The sequence below is a fragment of the Lytechinus variegatus genome, chromosome 7, assembly GCF_018143015.1.
Source record: "Lytechinus variegatus isolate NC3 chromosome 7, Lvar_3.0, whole genome shotgun sequence".
NCBI lineage: Eukaryota > Metazoa > Echinodermata > Echinoidea > Temnopleuroida > Toxopneustidae > Lytechinus > Lytechinus variegatus.
The window spans coordinates 17,600,122-17,618,295 of NC_054746.1; the positions used below are offsets into that span (position 1 = coordinate 17,600,122).

The window sequence follows — 18,174 nt, forward strand, 5'->3', positions numbered from 1 at the left end:
AAGTTTATTGGTCTAGTTCATAAAAAGTGGACATAGAGTAACCATGTATCACTGAACATCTTGTGCGAGTTAGAGTAGTATTCAGAGTCAGCACTGCTGCTATATTGAACCGCGTGATGCAGGTGAGACGGCCAGAGGCATTCCACTTGTTTGGTATATTATATCATTGATAAGGGTCGTCTGATAGGTTGAATGATTAGATGAAATTTATTCTTTATACAGCCAAAGCTGAATTAGAGCACTTTTAATAAGCAACTTCCTCAAGAGTGAGTCGGTCCAAATCATGTTGCCATACCATTATACATATGAATTCAGAAGTTCTGACATCAGCATGCAAACCAAGCACTGTAAAATAGAGGAATCCAAACCGACATCTAAAATTCGCAACCATTTCATGAGCATGTGTATTAACTATAACTATTACTCCTCCAAACCTGATTGAATGCCATGCTTACTTTGCTTAGTACTCTGCAAATACCAATTATCTACCGGAATTCATGTAATGGTTGTAGCATGACTGGAATTTACTTGGAAAGAAATTAGAACTTTTTGGGCTTGACACCCTCCTGATCAAACGCTTCACCTGTGTGATCATTTCTCCTATCCTATCAGGGTTTGTTTATCAGTGGACCAAGATATCGTGGAATTAGGAATCAGTTGGATCGGATCAAGCTTTCCATGCTAAAATCAGCTGCTCTCAAACTCTTAGACCCTACTGAGATACAGAAGGATCGTGTTGCTAACTTTGATGTTCTCCCTGGTGAGGTATGTATCATTCTTCAAAGTAATCCCAATCAGACAATTCTCATAGAGGGCCTTTTACTCTTTGATGCATGATCTTATCTGTTGAGGTTTCAAAACCTACATCTCTTGCTGAAAGAATGAAATGAAATGCAAAATAAACCATCTAAAGCTTTAGATTCAAAGTGGAAGGACCTAAAGTGAAGCATAGCTTGTTTTGAATAGACCCTTGGTAAGATGTAATTAACAATAAGAGTGTCCAAGATGCAATGGAAAAAAAAAAAGAGGGGGAGAGATGTAATAAAATGTTGTGTATGAGACGGTAAAAAGGTGGAAGAATAAGAACTGAGGATGGGAAACCAGCTGAATTGCCCATGGACTAAAAGCAAGGAGTGTTGAGAAAAACCTATGGACACACAAGTTACCAGATTTTCCAATGTACAAGGTCACCAGTCTCTCTTGTCCAGTAGGTGTATGAATAATGTTAGCTGCCCCCACGAAATACTCTCCAAAACCCATTAGGATTAGAGGAAACTCCACTGGTATATTTTGCATAGTCTCAATCTAATGATAATCAACTTGTCATTAAGATAGAAAGTTGATTGTTCTATAAAATAAAAGCTAGACCAACTTGCTGAGTGGCTATAGGCCTTAACTTTCACCATTTTAAGTGCAAGGCCACTTTTCTGTAGGGCATATTTCCAAGTTACATTACAAGCACAGCAAAAGTAAAAATAAAACTCTACAAGGCCAATGAGGTGGGCACTGAGATAAGTCAATAGGGCATCCATGCTCGTAGCCATTGATGACCTTGGATCAATTTAAACCCTGTAGCTGTATTTTTTTTATATTAAGGAGGTATCCCTTGAGGAGCTGGAGAACCATCTAGTGGAGCTGAGGGAGAAAGGAGGTAATCTGAGAGGGATCCTTAGGAGACTCATCTTGGTCCATACTACAAATAATGTAAGTCTCTTGGTCCTTCCTATTCCAAGTACAAATTATATGCTAACAGTCAGTTAAATTTGCTAGAGTTATTTCAAGGTATAATTGCTGAAGTGTTTCTGGAATAGAATCTTTTAACAGGTATTCCCAGCAATATGTATCAAATTTATCAAGATAATTCTTGCAGTATGGATCAGATTTATTGCATATATTGCTATTAAAGCATGGGATATGCACTTTTGATATATACCTATGAATTTTTTTATTTTATGTATATGTACCCATTAAGATATTTGAAATGGTATCTAAATGATTTGCATTAAAACAGTGTAATCAACATCTTTGATATGTTTGTAAAGAATCTATATTGTCTAATTTTTGTTCATTTTCGAGAGTAGTGATGATAGAAACAGATGGTAACCAATAATTATCAGTCATGTAATCTAAAAGAATTGGAATATATAAATTTAAAGAAAAAAACTATAACTGTAAAATATCTGAAAGACTTACATTATACTGAATCATATAATACCACATATCATCAACATTGATATGGATTTGTGATCATATAGAGTTAAGCAAATGCATGCACATCAAAATGTTCAGTTAAAAGTTTTGACCTATGACTGGTCCAATTTGTGAGAGAATTGAAAGATTCAATCAAATTGAGTGTATTGATAGCCTGAATGATCAGTATATCATGTACCACTGTAATTAACATTAGGATCAATATCATTGTGCTAAGTAAATTTGAGCATGAAAGTTACCCTATCCAATTTTTGTTTCCTTGTAGAATTTTGAACGATCAATGGAGTTAAAGAAGGAGTTTGATGAGGCTGGTTATGAACCAACAGGGGCCATCTTTGCCTGTCTTATCAATGTGTGCTGTAACCAAGGCAAATGGACTGAAGCTATGGAACTGAAAGATCAACTGTAAGTCTTTTCTCATTGCACGTGTGTCATCAGGAAAATCTGTCACATTTTTCAAGGTCATATACTTTATGAAAGATTGTGTTATTGGTGATGAACAACTTCATCAGAGGTTCTAAGAACATATATGCATTAAATGTAGTCTGCATAATTTCATTCTGCAATAATTGCAAATACCATTCCACAAAACAATTATCAACTTAATTGGAACTTTTTAACCTCAAAGATTTTAGATTGAAATGTTCCATGAAAAGTATCTCTTTATTTGATAGACCTCATTTGTTTGTAATTTTGTTTCAATTAATAAATTATATTTCAGGCACAAGTTTGATCCAAGTTTCAAGTTAGACATCTCCAAGTATCGCTATCTGATCTGCTACCTGGCTAAGAATAATCAACTCCCAGGTTAGTAACTGTCATTTTATCTTTATCTAATTTTTTTATTATCCAAGGGGCCCTCCTATCATTACATCCTATTCAAGAGATTAGGTCATCAGGGTTTGTTCTATACTGAGGAGTACTGCCTAAGGTTGATGTTTTGTTTTGATATGGGGGTTACATTGGGACTTTCCAAAGAATGCTATAGTTTCCATTTGTTTGAGTTTGTGAGAGTATATTACAGGCCTGTGAAATCTCCGCTATTTAGCGGAAATCCGCTATTTTCATTTCCGCTATTTTCATTTCCGCTTTTTTCCTGTGTTCCATTTCCGTTTTTTCTTAGTCAAAATTCTGCTATTTTATCCAAAACGGCTGGAAAACAAGTCTAGGTAAATGGATGCGAGCAGAATGTGTGTGTTGTGAATATACACGTTACGGGGCCTTGTATTTTGCCTTCGCGAAGTTTCGAATTTTTAGTATATACCGTATGTAACTCTATGAAACTGCTGCGGATCACACCATGCACCGTTGCCGTTGTTGGCATACAAGCGCAAAGCAGCGGCTCAAATCGCGATATTTTGCGACTGGTAAATACGTCTGTAAGGATGATGACGTCATCCAAGATGGCAACTTACGTTGACCAACGAAAGGATCGAAGATGACGATGTTTCGATCATTATTTCAAAGGAATTAGCGGTAACTGCGGTCTAAGGTATGATATTTCTGAATTTTGAACATTTTTTTGTAAATATGGATGTGATTTCTTTTTCATAATGTGACATTTTATGTACAAAAAACAATTGGAAAATCGGGTTTCCACTGTTAGATCTAACGTTACTGCTAAAATACGTTGTCTGTACGTATGGACCTCCAAGTTCTTCAGTCTCTGTATTGGTGAATGGTGAGTGAGCCAAAGCAGTTCAGCGGAACAACCAAAATACAGAGACTGAAGCTTTTGGTCTAATACACCGTGAATGGCAAATGCAGCGGCTTGGCGATAGTAAATAGTAAGGTAAATTTTCAGATTTTTCCGCTATTTTTTTGAAACCCCACTCACAGGCCTGATATTAAGACCTTTTATTTCAAAATTACATTTTCAAGTGCCTTTTATAATTGGGTGAGTTCAAAAATTTGAATTTTTTATCAATACAATACTTTACATTTACCAAGTAGTGTTAAATCAAATGATAGGAACATCAATGTTGTGTCATTGATATACAGAAACTCTTTTTCTGAACTTTTGTATATTTATATGAAAGTAACATATTAATGTACCAAACTAATTTACTCTTTGTGCATGTATGATCATATGAGCATGTGTGTACATTTATATTACCAGAACTATTCAAAATTCAAATGCATAAAATGAAGATTATAACAATATAATCCTATTTGATGTTATTCATAGATGCATTGAGCATGGTACACGAAATGAAAGAACTTGCCGTTGAAACGGATCGGATGGAGAAGCAAACGTTTCATATGCTGAATGAACTAGCATCTGAAGGACTTACTGAAGAGGTGGAACGCATCTTTGAGACGATGGTGGAGCTTGATCTTGTGAAGCCTAATAATAACCTTGTGGGACCCATTGTCAGTGCATACATGGCCAAGTAAGGACCTTTCATCATTCATATATTAAAGTGTGGTTGTCAAACTCTTCATCACAATGCTGAGGGATGTCTGGCCCATTTATGTAATTCAGCCCCCAAAATCACTCTTCCAGTTGTTCAGCATCCAGTTCTTGTAGGGCTCAACATGTCTTCATGCCAAAACAATTTATACTTCAGTCATGCCTGATGATGATCAGTTGCAGTAATTCCAGTTGAGATCATAATAGGCTCTAAGATACTGAGACTTAGCAATGGGGTATTTTTTTATTTTGATGATTATATGTGTTATATTGCAGATGTGCAAAGGGAATGTCATATCTTGCGCTATGAAACAATTTTTCTGATCAGTGTAATGATGGAATAGGTGCATGTTAATGCTTAGACATCATGAGAATTTTGTTTTGATGATTGGTTTTCAGGAATGATTTGGAAGGAGCATTGGCATGTATCCGAGACTGCCAAGCGAAATACAGCATCATGCCTCACTTTCAAGATGTCTTGGTTCGTCTGGTAGAAGAGGGCCATACAGACCAGCTTCAAAGAGGTTAGTTTAAAGGGAGGGATGGTAATAGGATTGTTGGTGTTTTAGGTTGGTGATGATGAGTTGTTATGGTGGTGGTGATGATGGTGATAATATGTTGCTATGATTATGGGGATGATGATGATGATGATGATCGTGGTGGTTACTGTAGTGATGATATGTTGCAATGCTGATGGCTATGATGATGATGATGGTGATGATGATGATGATGATGATGTTTATGATGATGAGGATGAGATGATAGTGATGGTGATAATGATGATGATAATGGTGGTGATGGTAGTGGTGGTTATTGTGATATTTTGCAATGCTGGTGGTGATGGTAGTGGTAATATGTTGTGATAAAAATGGTGAGAATTATGATGATATGATATGATGATGATGATGGTGGTGATGATTTTGATTGGTAGTTATGATGGTAGTTGGGGTGATGATGATGTTGGTGATGATGATGACGACGATGATAACGATGATGATGATAATGATGGTGATATGATGATGATTATTGTGATGATGGTGGTGGTGGTTACTGTAGTGGTGATATGTTGCAGTGCTGTTGGTGATGGTGGTTGTTATATGTTGTGATGATAATGGTGAGGATTATGATGATGTGATAGTGATGATGGTGATGGTGGTTGTGATGATGATGAGGAGGAGGGTGATAAGGATGATGATTATGGTGGTGGAAGTTACTGTGGTGATGTTGTGATGGTGGTGGTAATTTGTTTTGATGATAATGGTGAGAATTATGATGATATGATATAATGATGGTGGTGATGATGGAGATGATGATGAGGACAATGATGACGATGATGATGGTGTTGATGAATGATGATGATTATTTTAACAATGTTAACGTTATAATGATCACTATATTGGATGCAACATGTTATAATTATGCAGTGCTGAGTTATAGAATCCAGACAATACCGCTTTGAGAAACAATGATAACACTGATAACACTTTCTTTTTAATGAATAAAATTTAGCAATTACCGCTCTTTATGTTTACAGCAATGGACTTTGCAAGCCAGCAGCATGGTGATATTAACATGCTGTATGACCTCATCTTTGCATTCTGCACTTCAGGAAAATACAAAGAAGCAATGAAACTCATTGAGGTAAGCACCAATCCAAATATAGTTTTCTGAACAACATTCATATCATTTGATACAGTGTGATGCAATATTCATCTTGTATCTTTTTTTTCCTTTTGGAATATTTATGTGGTATTTTTGTTCTATTTTTGTAGTCTAGTGCCATGTAGGATCGGATGAGAACGATAAGAATGATTCCATGAAGAATAAAAAAAATCAACTTTTTGATGATGAAGGGTGCATATGCTGTGGAGTTTATCTTCACAATAAGTTTAGATAATCCAAATGATAACTGATAAAAAGAAGGAAGTTAATGGTCATTTTATAATGGCACTGTTGAATGATCTTGCATTCTTTTTAACAACCAGCACATGATATTTGCAGTGGTTGTGATGTTGATGATGGTGAACTGTAGGTTATTGCTTGTATCAAAATGGTGCTGACGACAAAAATTATGATAATGATGTTGCATATCATTACAATGATGAAAGCGGATATTTACATTTAACTACTGTGTTCTATTACCCTTTATCTTAACTGAAACAGACCCCTGGTATGATTGCAAAGAACAAGCGTATCCAATGGTATGCTGAACGTTGTATCGGAGCTAACAATGTGGAGGCACTGCAACAACTGACGGCCATCACCAAAGACCTGTATGCCTGTGATAGGGACCAGATGTACTTCTATCTTATTCAGTTGCACAGTAAGTCCCCTGTGTTTGAAAATGGCAATGTGAAGCTATTTTGTCTCAGTGCTTACCAGCTACTTAAAAGACTGTTTACGTAAAGAATGATAATAATGAAAATGATAATAAGCAAAGAATCACCGTTGGTGAAGGTGATGGGGCATACTATCACTGTTGAGGCAAGCTGGATGTAGCTAGCTTTCCAAAATGAAGCTGAGGAAAGATAGCGAGTACATTCAGCTTGCCGAGGAAGAATTTGTGGGTCATATGAGATTTCAATAGTAAGGTGTAAACTTGCAATGACTTGTAAAAGATCAACCAGTACAGATTGATCAGATATTTTTATCATGCCAAATTATTTGTTTCAATGATCCACCTTTATCTTCCTTTCAAAGCTCGTAATAATGATGTTGATAAATGTCTTGAAGTATGGACTACTATGCAAGAGGAAGGTGTGGTACCTAGAGACAGAACAATGCGTTATCTTGCCAATGTACTACGATCATATGACAGACCTGTACCATTCGATGTCCCAAAGCTCACTGCTGAACAGGTATACACTTCTGCATCTTGGGGTTCAAAACTTTGTTTTGTTAGAGTAGTGAGACACTGAAATTTAAATTTTGCTGTTGAATATTTTTGGGGCAATGTTTACATTGTTATTTTGATTAAGAGTGTACTATTCCAAAGCTGATTCATGATTAGATGTTTTAATTGAATGCAAAAATATTGATTATTTCAATTTATTTTGGGCAATTGTGCTTCAAGTGTAGTCTATGATTTCACTTGTAGTTCAGTAAGAAAATAGAGAATGGTGCTATCAACAGATAAATGAACAAAGGCAGCTTTTTCGAATTTCATTTTCTATATTAAAGGTCGAGTTTATTTTTCTTGTTTATTTTTCAGAAAATAGTTATATATGGACGACATAATGATATGCATTTGGGAGAGTCAATGACTTCACTAACTTTATCTGTATTTGATTGTTTGAATTAAACAATATTTCAATTTTTTTACAGATTCAGGTAAAAACAGTACTCTTGATCATAATAAGTTACAAATTATCATGAAAGGAAATAATGTTACATCTACACTTCTATATAAAACTTGAAGGAAACACATTGTTATTTACCCCTGCTTTATGACTTATTTGCATGGTTTCTTTTCTTTTTATGATTTGTTATATATCAAGCATTGTAAAATATACTTTCTTGACTTTTTCCCCCATTAATTGTGTCTTCAGCTTGACAATCAAGAACTAAACACCACTGACAAGATAGATCGCATCTTAAAAGCAGGAGTAAGCATTTTATGTTTTTGTTACTAACATCAAATACACATTATTGTTGTAATGTTTATTGATAATTTTCCATGCTATAAGACATTTTGATTTTATTTGTAATCCCTTTTGTTTGCTTGTAGATGCTTGTTTTTGTTGTTTGTGCAGGGGGTGTATTGACATTTGAATAAAAAAAATATTAATGATTTATTTGATCTTAAATTACTAATCTATGACCGAATATATTAGGTCTTAAAACTTTTATGATCAATTTGCATTTGCATTTCTTTAGTATTAAATGTCCCTATAGGATAATCACTCATTGCTTGTAGTGTTTTTTCAAGAAGATAATGAAAAAAAAATTGTCATTGTTTTCACTACCCACACCTTGATAGTAACTTGATAAATTAGGAAGAATGTCTTTGACTTGATGACTTACAAATTAAATGTTTTTCATTAAAATTATCCATCTTCTTGTTAATTTCTAGAATATTGAAGGGGCAGAGGAGCTTTTGAAGGAATCTCTTGCGAGTGGGAAGGATGTTGGTTCTGGTGTCTTTGATAGGGTCATTTTTGAGATGCTCAAGTTAGGTCGTATTGATGATGCTCTCACTGTCAAAGATTTGTAAGTACTGTTATTTTTTTTCTCATGCTTAAAGACATTTACCTCTTTTGTCTCACATGTATTTTCCTTACGCTAAGACACTTTCTCTTATATTAGGATGATTCTTATGCTTGGTAAAGACAGAGCTGCCAAGTAGTACTGATTTTCAGTATTTAGTACTGAAAAATGAGAAGAGTACTGAAAGTTTCATGTAAAATACTTATTTCTAAAGTTTCAGTTGTGTGTGTGGTCCTATGGTATTTTTTGAAAATACTGATTTCCTCACCGAAATACTGATTTTCAGCTTCAAAAATACTGAAATGTTCCGTTTCAAGTTGGCAGCTCTGTAAAGATGTTTCTCTCTTTAATAATGATGCTCCCGTATTATTAGTCTGGTCTGTTAGCGTCAAAAATGCCCTACTTGTGGACACGGTGGACAAAAGCATGATTTTTTCTCCAGACCTTTGTTTATGTATAAGAATTAAGAATGGGGTATGCTCCAAAAAATCTGGCTGCAGGAACAGTGAAAAAATGGGTGAAAATGTCAGAATTTATGAGTTCAGATTTGTCTGATATATAGACTAGCGCTAGTGCAAAACTCAATAGCAATGCATTATTTTGCATTGGATTAGTTCTTGAATTCAGACCCTTTTTGAACAGGTCTTCTGTTTGTCCTCGCATCTCATTGCACCAAATATCTGAATGAAGATGCTAACCAAGCCGAAGGGTGACGGTGGAGGGGGTTGAATGTTGGTGTGTGTGAACATATTTTGGTCTTGGGGTAAAGGTGTGCAAGACACATTTTTTGCATGTATTGGAAATTGTGTTGCCATGGTAACAGTGTATTATTGCAAAAATAAGGTAAAAATCTTGCAGTTAGAACCACTTCCTCTGTTTTTAACCGATTCTCATGAAATTTGGCACACACATTGGTCTTGAGGTGAAGATGTCTAAGACACACTTTTGTGTGTCTTTCAGAAATCTTGTTGCCATGGTAACAACATATTATATGGCAAAATTTAGGTAAAAACCTTGCAATTTGAACTACTTCATCAGTTTTTTTTTTAGTTCCACCTCCCCAAGATGTGCACCCCTCCCCATACCACTTTTAGTTCTACTTCCTCTCATGCTCAAACCAGTCTACACCTTTGTCCCTCAGGGGTCAATGCATTTTTAAAGCTAGACATTACTCTTTTTTGGGGGTGGGGTCTTTAGAAAATGACCTCATTAAAATTACAGTTAAAGGATTATGACTAGGAACTTAACCCCCCCCCCCAAAAAAAATATGGGGCTGACAATACTTTTTAGCAGAAAATGCCCCCCCCCCTTCAAAGGTAAGAAGAGTCCTTTGCACTTCAGACCATTCATTTGAAGCTTAATGCATTCTGATATGATAAAAAAATTGTTTACAGTACCCAATTAACCATTGTTTATTTATATTCTCCTACTCAGTCTTTTATTCATATTCATATTCCGTTCCTACTCTTTCTTTTTAACTTTCACATCACTCTTGATTTTGAGCTTCACCATGCCATCTCCTTCTGTTTCCTGTCTCTCTCTAAGTATATTTTTCTGACATATTTTAAAGTGTACCTTTAATCATGCAACTAATTATTATAGAAATATAAATATATACAAAAATATCTGCACTTGTTTTAGAAATTCACTTGCAAATCCATGACTCAGTAACATACCATATCAAAAATACACCTATGTGCACAATAGATTTTAGCCTTATATTTTCTTTCATTTAATTTTTTCAGTATATTTCTGTGACAGCCCCTGCTTCATGCTTCAAATAAAACATTGATTAATTGGACACCGGAAACCTTTTTTTTTCAAAGCAGAATGTTTGAGGCTTTGAATTAATATGCTGAAGTGTAAAGGATTTCCCTTTTTTTTTTGGGGGGGGGGGTTAAGTTCCTAGTCGTTATAATTTAATTTTAATCTTTATGTGGCAATTTTCTAAAGCCCCAAAAAAAAAAAAAAAAAAAAAAATGTAAGGGGTGTTTTTTTAAGAGTGTTTAAGTTCCTCATGGTCATGGCCTTTAACCTTCTATATTTTTATGTTGTCAGTTTTTAAGGACCTTCTCCGCCCCCCCAAAAAAAGCCTATAAATATTATTGAAAGTGATTAATACCCTGCGCTATTATATGACGTTATAAAGGGGAATCAAACCCAAATAAACACTTGTTTTTAGAGGAAAATGAAAAATCAGACAAGTTTGTAGGTCAAAGTTTGAACAATATATGACAAACCATAACAAAGTTGTGAACATATTAAAGTTATAAACATTGGTAATCACTATACCCATGAAGACTTCAAATTGACCGCTGTGATGTCACAGTGATTTAAGAAGGCAAGGACCACTCTTCCATGTACTGGAATAATTAATTAGCTAAAATTTCTTTTTTCAAAAGTTTTACTTCAAATTATATCTTTCTTTCATGAGGACATAAAACATACTACCGGGGTTTATATTACGGCCCCAATGGAATAGGGATTTAGGAGAAAACCAAAAATCCTGATAACTACTAGTCTTATGGGAAAGTTGTCCTTGCGGCCCCACCCCTTGTCATAATTTACTTACCCAGTTGCCAATTTGAATTCTACATACTAGTAGCCTTAGGGATCTTAATTTTAAAGCAGCCATAACTATATTTTGCTTGTCCGATTTCTTTAAAACTTTCACCATTCTTATTTTTCTCCAAGGACCAAGGCTTGATTCCCTTTTAATACTGAATATGAATCTTTACCCAAAATGAATATTTGTGTCAACTTTTATGAGCACAGGCTGAAAACTGAGAAGTAGACTGATCCACAATGAGTTTTCCCCATATTTCTGGCTAAATGTGGTTACCAAGGCAATGCACTCTCTGACAAAAGGTTCTTGCACATCTTTACCTCAAGGCCAATGTGTGAGCCATAATTATTTCATGAGAATTGGTTCAAAACAACAACAACAAAAAATGATGAAGTAGTTCAAATTGCAAGGTTTTTACCTAAATTTTGCCATATAATATGTTGTTCCCATGGCAACACAATTTTGGAAACACACACAAAAAGTGCTTTGTACATCTTTACTTCAATACCAATGTGTGTGCCAAATTCCATGAAAATTGATTGAAAACTGATGAAACAGTTTGAATTGTAAGGTTTTTTTCCCCAATTTTCACCAGATAATATGTTGTTACCATGGCAACAAGATTTCTGAAAGACACACAAAAGTGTGTCTTAGACATCTTCACCTCAAGACCAATGTGTGTGCCAAATTTCATGAGAATCGGTTAAAAACAGAGGAAGTGGTTCTAACTGCAAGATTTTTACCTTATTTTTGCAATAATATACTGTTACCATGGCAACACAATTTCCAACACATGCAAAAAATGTGTCTTGTGTGTTTTGCACACCTTTACCCCAAGACCAAAATATGTACACACACACACCAACATTCAACCCCCTCCACCGTCACCCTTCGGCTTGGTTAGCATCTTCATTCAGATATTTGGTGCATTGAGATGCGAGGACAAACAGAAGATCTGTTCAAAAAGGGTCTGAATTCAAGAACTAATCCAATGCAAAATAATGCATTGCTATTGAGTTTTGCACTAGCGCTAGTCTATATACCAGACAAATCTGAACTCATAAATTCTGACATTTTCACCCATTTTTTCACTGTTCCTGCAGCCAGATTTTTTGGAGCATACCCCATTCTTAATTCTTATACATAAACAAAGGTCTGGAGAAAAAATCACGCTTTTGTCCATCGTGTCCACATAATTCCGCTAACTGACCAGACTATATGCTTCAGTTTCTCTTTCATAGCAAAAAACATTCTTTCTGTTGTGTTTAGGACGTTTCTTATGATCAGGACATTTCTCTTCAATGCTAAGGATGTTTTATTAATACTTTTTCATACCTGAGTTTCAGGTAATATGACCAAGGTCAAAGGTCATTTAGGGTCAATTAACTCAGACCATGTTGGAGGAATCAATATTAAAATCTCAAGCAAGGTTATTATTTTGAATTGTCATAACTTTGAATGTAATTCATGAAACCTGGATATATAAGGGTAATGGTGTATCACTGAAGATCCTGACCGAGTTTCAGGTCACATGACCAAGGTCATTAAGGGTCAATGAAAATAGTATTTTATTATCATATTAATATTTTCTAATGTGAATTATTCAATAGTTCTTTCAAAGTGAGCTCTGGTGCAATTTTGCTTCATTGCATAATGCAGGCAAGGCTGCCAGAGGTGATCCACTTGTACTTAACCATTCAGTGTCTGGATTATAGAATGTTGTATTTTCTTATTCTCTTTGTAGAGGTGAGAAATCGTGTGACTTTAAGATGTCCATCATACTAACCAACAAACTTCTCATTGAGTATGTCAAGAAAGGAGATATAGAAAGTAAGTTAAGTTGATGAATGCCAAGTAGTACCTTTATTGTAATAATATTAATATTTACATTCATTTGTGGTCATGTTAAACCCTTATGAGACTGGTGTATTTTTTAGTCTGGAAGGTCTGGCTGTCTATCATGTGATCACAACAACAAAAAACAGCGTGCATATTGCCCATTACTTCATGATTGATCTTGATAATTGGTAACATGCTGTAGATGAAATTAGATGTTGATTTGGAAGAACTCAATTATCAAAAATGTGACGTTCGTGTGATTTCCCTATTCCAACCTTTGCTTTCACTGAAAATCTAGAATATCTTCCTCTTCATCAGCCTTTAAAAGAGGAAGTCCTTATCTGTCACAAATGCTCAATTTCTATCACTAATTTGCTTTTAGCCAATTAAATGTTTGGTTGTCGGTTTGTTATTGATGACACTTTTAATGAAGTAGAGATGCCAGATATACTTCCATACATGTATCTGTTGTGTATTTTAGATGCAGAAAGGTTACTAGACCAGACGTTAGAATCAGGGGAGGTCCCCAGACCATCAGGAATCAGGATGCTGTGTGAGAGATATGAACAAGATGGACTCTTAGATACGCTCCTAGCTTTGAAGGAAAAATATGAGGAGAGAACGCAGTCTCGCTTCCCTATCGGCAAATCGGTCCTTGGAGCTTATATTGTGAAGTAAGTTATCAATTGTAGAGTGTGAGAATGAATTTGATGAAATATGTAAAAGAAAACATTCATTTGTCTTATTATTTTAAAAGCTGAGAATGAAATAATGTTGGAAAAAAATCCATTCTGCACATGTCATGTATGCACATATTTATCATTGCATTATTTCAAAGCAGATATTCTCCCAAAATTCAGATTTTGTATGAGAGGTCATCCTGAGTGTTTTTTTTTCTTCAAATAACACCATTGCAATTCAACATACATTCTTGTGCATAATTAGTGTTTGAAATGACCATTTGATAATTATAGTTCAATAGAAATAGACATAGTGCTAGAAGAATAAAGTTGCTAGCCCACAAAGAGTGCTATCATATTCAGTAATTTAGAAAACGAGATGTACACAGCAAGTTTCGGGTATGTATACTTCGTGGAATTGCCCATTGGAAGATAAGTTTACCTTTGATACTGTTGACCTTTGATCTTGTAGGGGTGATGTAGAAGGTGCAGTGTCGTACATAGAGAAGGAGCTTGAGGAGGATCCTAAGAGGTCAAGACGGATTGGTATGAGGTCATTCTTTGGTAAACTTCTTCAAAAGGGCCAGCCATTGGATGAGGGTAAGAAAATAACTATCTGTCTTTAGCATAGTGCATAATCAGGTGTAAAACTTGGGATAGTACTTTTAATAATATGCATGCTATGTTCTTCTATGCTCCTATTATAAATCCTTTTGCTGTAAACCTCTAACCTCAATATGTGTTCTTAATAGGCATCTAAGAATGACATTTTGATCCATCTTTTTAAAAAATGGAAAGGAGGACTGTTGAACATTATTTGATAATAATGCTAAATATTTTTACTTGTATCGTATGGGAAATTGTTATGGGGATATATCATTTGAGCTACATGAATGGGAATATTTGTTTTTAATTTTCTGCAGACTCTCTTATAAACGGATTCATCTTGTAGTAACAAAATATAGTCAAGTATGTTTAAATCCTCCATTCACCATCATACTTGAAAGGTGTTTCTCTCTCTCCATGTGGCTGTTTCTTCATATTCCCATCATTGAATGTTTTTCTTTCTCATATTTCTGTATTGGTTACTCTCTTGTTTGTAGTGTATGCAATGGTGGATAGATTAGCAGCTAAAGATATAGAAGGACCAGCATGGCAGCTTCTCTACTCACATCTAGACAATGGCAAGACAGAAGGAGCCAAAGATGTCATTCAGGTAACTAGCTTGGCTTGCTACTGGCAATAGCAATTGCCACTTGGTCTACACCCTCATGGTCTATTTTCCATTTGGTCTCATCTCGCATGGTCTTATCCTAGTTTGTCTATAACCAGTCTGTCTAACCAGTTCATAAAAGTGTATTCAATAATAATAATATAGGGTATTTATATTGCGCACATGTCCACCTTGTTAGGTGCTCAAGGCGCTCATAAATTACCTGGCTTAGCTAGGCGTTCCTAGCACACACAGCTTTTTACGGAATTACTTCCTACCGGTACCCATTTACCTCACCTGGGTCGAGTGCAGCACACTGTGGATCAGTTTCTTGCTGAAGGAAATTACGTCATGGCTGGGATTCGAATCCACGACCCTCTGTTTCAAAGTCTGAAGACTAATCCACTGGGCCACAACGCTCCACGACCCAATTTAGCCTATTTACTATTTTTGTCTTCTTTCCAGTTAGGCTATACCCATTTGGTCTAATTCCCATTTTGTCTAATACCACTTTGTCTATACTATTATATGAACTGTTCATGAACAAAATTATTATTTGACATAATGTGCAAATGTAAGTAGACAAAGGGGCACAAGGTATATGTATAGAGACATGTTTTAACACTTTTTTGATAAGTGCTTGGTTTTAGAACAATTTTCCATTTAGATCTTAAGAAACCACTGGACCATGTTGCAGTATGTATTAATAATATTTATCTTAATGTGATTCCTACATGTATGTTATTATTATCAGCATTGTTATTATTTATGGTTTATTTCAAATTGTATCTCACGGCCACTGGCTGAATTGTACACAATTTACATTTTAAAAAAAGATACAAATTTGAAAATATGCACAACATCAAAATCCACAACAAGATGTAACATGAATGATCAAAAATAAAAGTAATTAAAAATTATAAAAAATCAGATCAGAATAAAAGTTCAGAAGTTCATATGATTTATTTTCTTTATTTTTATCTTTCAGAGATATGATGTTATCAGAGAGAAGTCCTCAGGTTTAATAGGATATGCTATAGAGATGGTAGGATCAGACAGTGATGTGGTAAGTCAATCATCATCAAAATGTTCTCATGTCCTTTGATGTAGAAAGTTTTGAGTTGCCTCCAACTACTGAGATTTATATGGAATTATGAACTCTGAAATACTTACCGATTATAAAAGAAAAATCATGGTCTCATACATACATGTAAATAGCCTGTTTCTTCATAACTTGTAAACTGCTTGTTTCTTCGTAAATTGCTTGATTGTACACATAAGACTTGCTTGTATTCACAATTTAGGAATCTTTTCGGTAACTGAAGTTTGATATTGGTTGATGTATGTGACAGTGGCATGATTCAATGTCAGAGTTTCTGAAAGTTTGAGCTGTTTTGTGATGAAGTATGTTCTTCCTATCATGCAATATTGGAATGTGTCTTGTTTCTCTTGTATACTAAAGAGACTAGGGTTGAATTTTGTTTTAAAGAATCAGTCATGGCTGAATGCCACCTCAATAAATGTTCTATATTCATATAGATAAAATGTACAGTTGCAAATTTATTCTCAAATCAAGGTCAAGTCTTATGCATGTAGAGCTGTAGATATTTGGTCAGATCAAGATGTCATATATAATATCGTAATACCAAGAACATTGTGATAATACACAGATGTGATCATGCTGTAATGATTTTGTTTTCCAGGAGGAGAAGATTGAGCAAGTCTTAGAAATCACCAAAGACCAGGATTATCTTGATAGATCAAAGATCTACTTCTATTTACTCAAAGCACATGGTAAGTTTTATGTAGTGACTCTGATTGTTGAGAAAATAATTTGGTTAAACATTTACTGGCTGATTATGCTATAACATGCAATTTCTAAAAAATAATAGACCTGCATAAATGTGTGCTCAGTTATCAAACAGTTTAGAAGGAAAAATGAGGTCAATGTTGTGAAAAGTCATGTTTAAAGGTAAATGCTAGTTTTGGTAACGATATCAAAATGAGTTCGTACAGAATCCAATGAAATGACCACCTAAGTGTCTGTTTGTATAAATAAAACGTATGTGCCAAAGGATTTTGGAAGAAATTGCGTAATTGCTGAGAAATCAGCACAGGATTCGGGTAGAGAGTCGGGCCCGACATTCAAAGCAATAATTATACACTGTCCCACATGCGCTTATCTGTGTTGTGGATCTTCAGTCTGAACATTTTTCAGCGTGGATTTCAAGATTTCACAAAGTTCAGTTTATGTAACTGTACCAGATCTAGATCCTCTAGATATACTGACAATAAAGCCTGGTTTTACAGACTTTCTCATGAAATCAGTGTTTACTGCAACTACAGGAATTTCTCTTTAATTGCACTTTTGATGCAGACACATGTTTTGAGGCAGGTTGAATCCTCATATGACATTCTGTGATTGTCTTTATTTTCTCTTCCATGTGGATATATGACTGGAGACATAGAGAAATTTCAAAGCATGTTCCACAAGATACCCTGTTTTATATTATTCAATATCATTCTCACAACTGGTTTATTGATGTATACTGATTGAAGCTGGTGTTTGATTTTTTTTTCTTTATAGATAGTTTCTGGTTACTATACTTGTTAGTTTTTTTTTTTTTTTAACTTTGTGTAGATATTGTAAATTGACCCATTCAGCCCTGCTGCTGGTCAATGTATGTGCATATACCAATAAATAAATGAATAAATATTGAAGGATATATGTTTATTGTTAGGTGTCGATGATAGAAGAAAAATTTTTAGATCATCATCTCTAGGTTCAACACCTCATGTCAGTTTACGAAAATGATCCATATCACATTAATGATAGCTCAATAACTAGCTTTGTCCCATGACCAGCTTCACTTAAGTCTCATGCTGTATTGACGTAGAAATTCAACACCAACATCGAAGGTCAACACTGAACATCAGAGTTCCCAGTGACTTCATATCTATTGCAGTACTTCTGCTGCCAGTAAAGTAATATTACTTAATTATGGCATCTTTCAAAGTAATGTTTTGATTGATTTTTTTTCTGTGC

The 18,174-nt window shown here is 34.9% G+C and overlaps 1 protein-coding gene across 1 annotated transcript in view; it reads left to right on the forward strand.

Moving 5' to 3' along the window:
- Positions 1-18,174, forward strand: part of LOC121418609 (leucine-rich PPR motif-containing protein, mitochondrial-like) — a 41,583-nt gene that overhangs the window by 21,049 nt on the left and 2,360 nt on the right. The window contains exons 19-35 of the mRNA XM_041612586.1: positions 613-765; positions 1,597-1,704; positions 2,477-2,616; positions 2,933-3,018; positions 4,400-4,604; positions 5,024-5,148; positions 6,159-6,265; positions 6,788-6,947; positions 7,325-7,482; positions 8,173-8,229; positions 8,697-8,833; positions 13,141-13,226; positions 13,717-13,909; positions 14,388-14,515; positions 15,019-15,131; positions 16,117-16,194; positions 16,832-16,922. Coding sequence (XP_041468520.1) covers positions 613-765; positions 1,597-1,704; positions 2,477-2,616; positions 2,933-3,018; positions 4,400-4,604; positions 5,024-5,148; positions 6,159-6,265; positions 6,788-6,947; positions 7,325-7,482; positions 8,173-8,229; positions 8,697-8,833; positions 13,141-13,226; positions 13,717-13,909; positions 14,388-14,515; positions 15,019-15,131; positions 16,117-16,194; positions 16,832-16,922 — 2,125 coding nt within the window. The remainder of the gene's footprint in view (positions 1-612; positions 766-1,596; positions 1,705-2,476; positions 2,617-2,932; positions 3,019-4,399; positions 4,605-5,023; positions 5,149-6,158; positions 6,266-6,787; positions 6,948-7,324; positions 7,483-8,172; positions 8,230-8,696; positions 8,834-13,140; positions 13,227-13,716; positions 13,910-14,387; positions 14,516-15,018; positions 15,132-16,116; positions 16,195-16,831; positions 16,923-18,174) is intronic.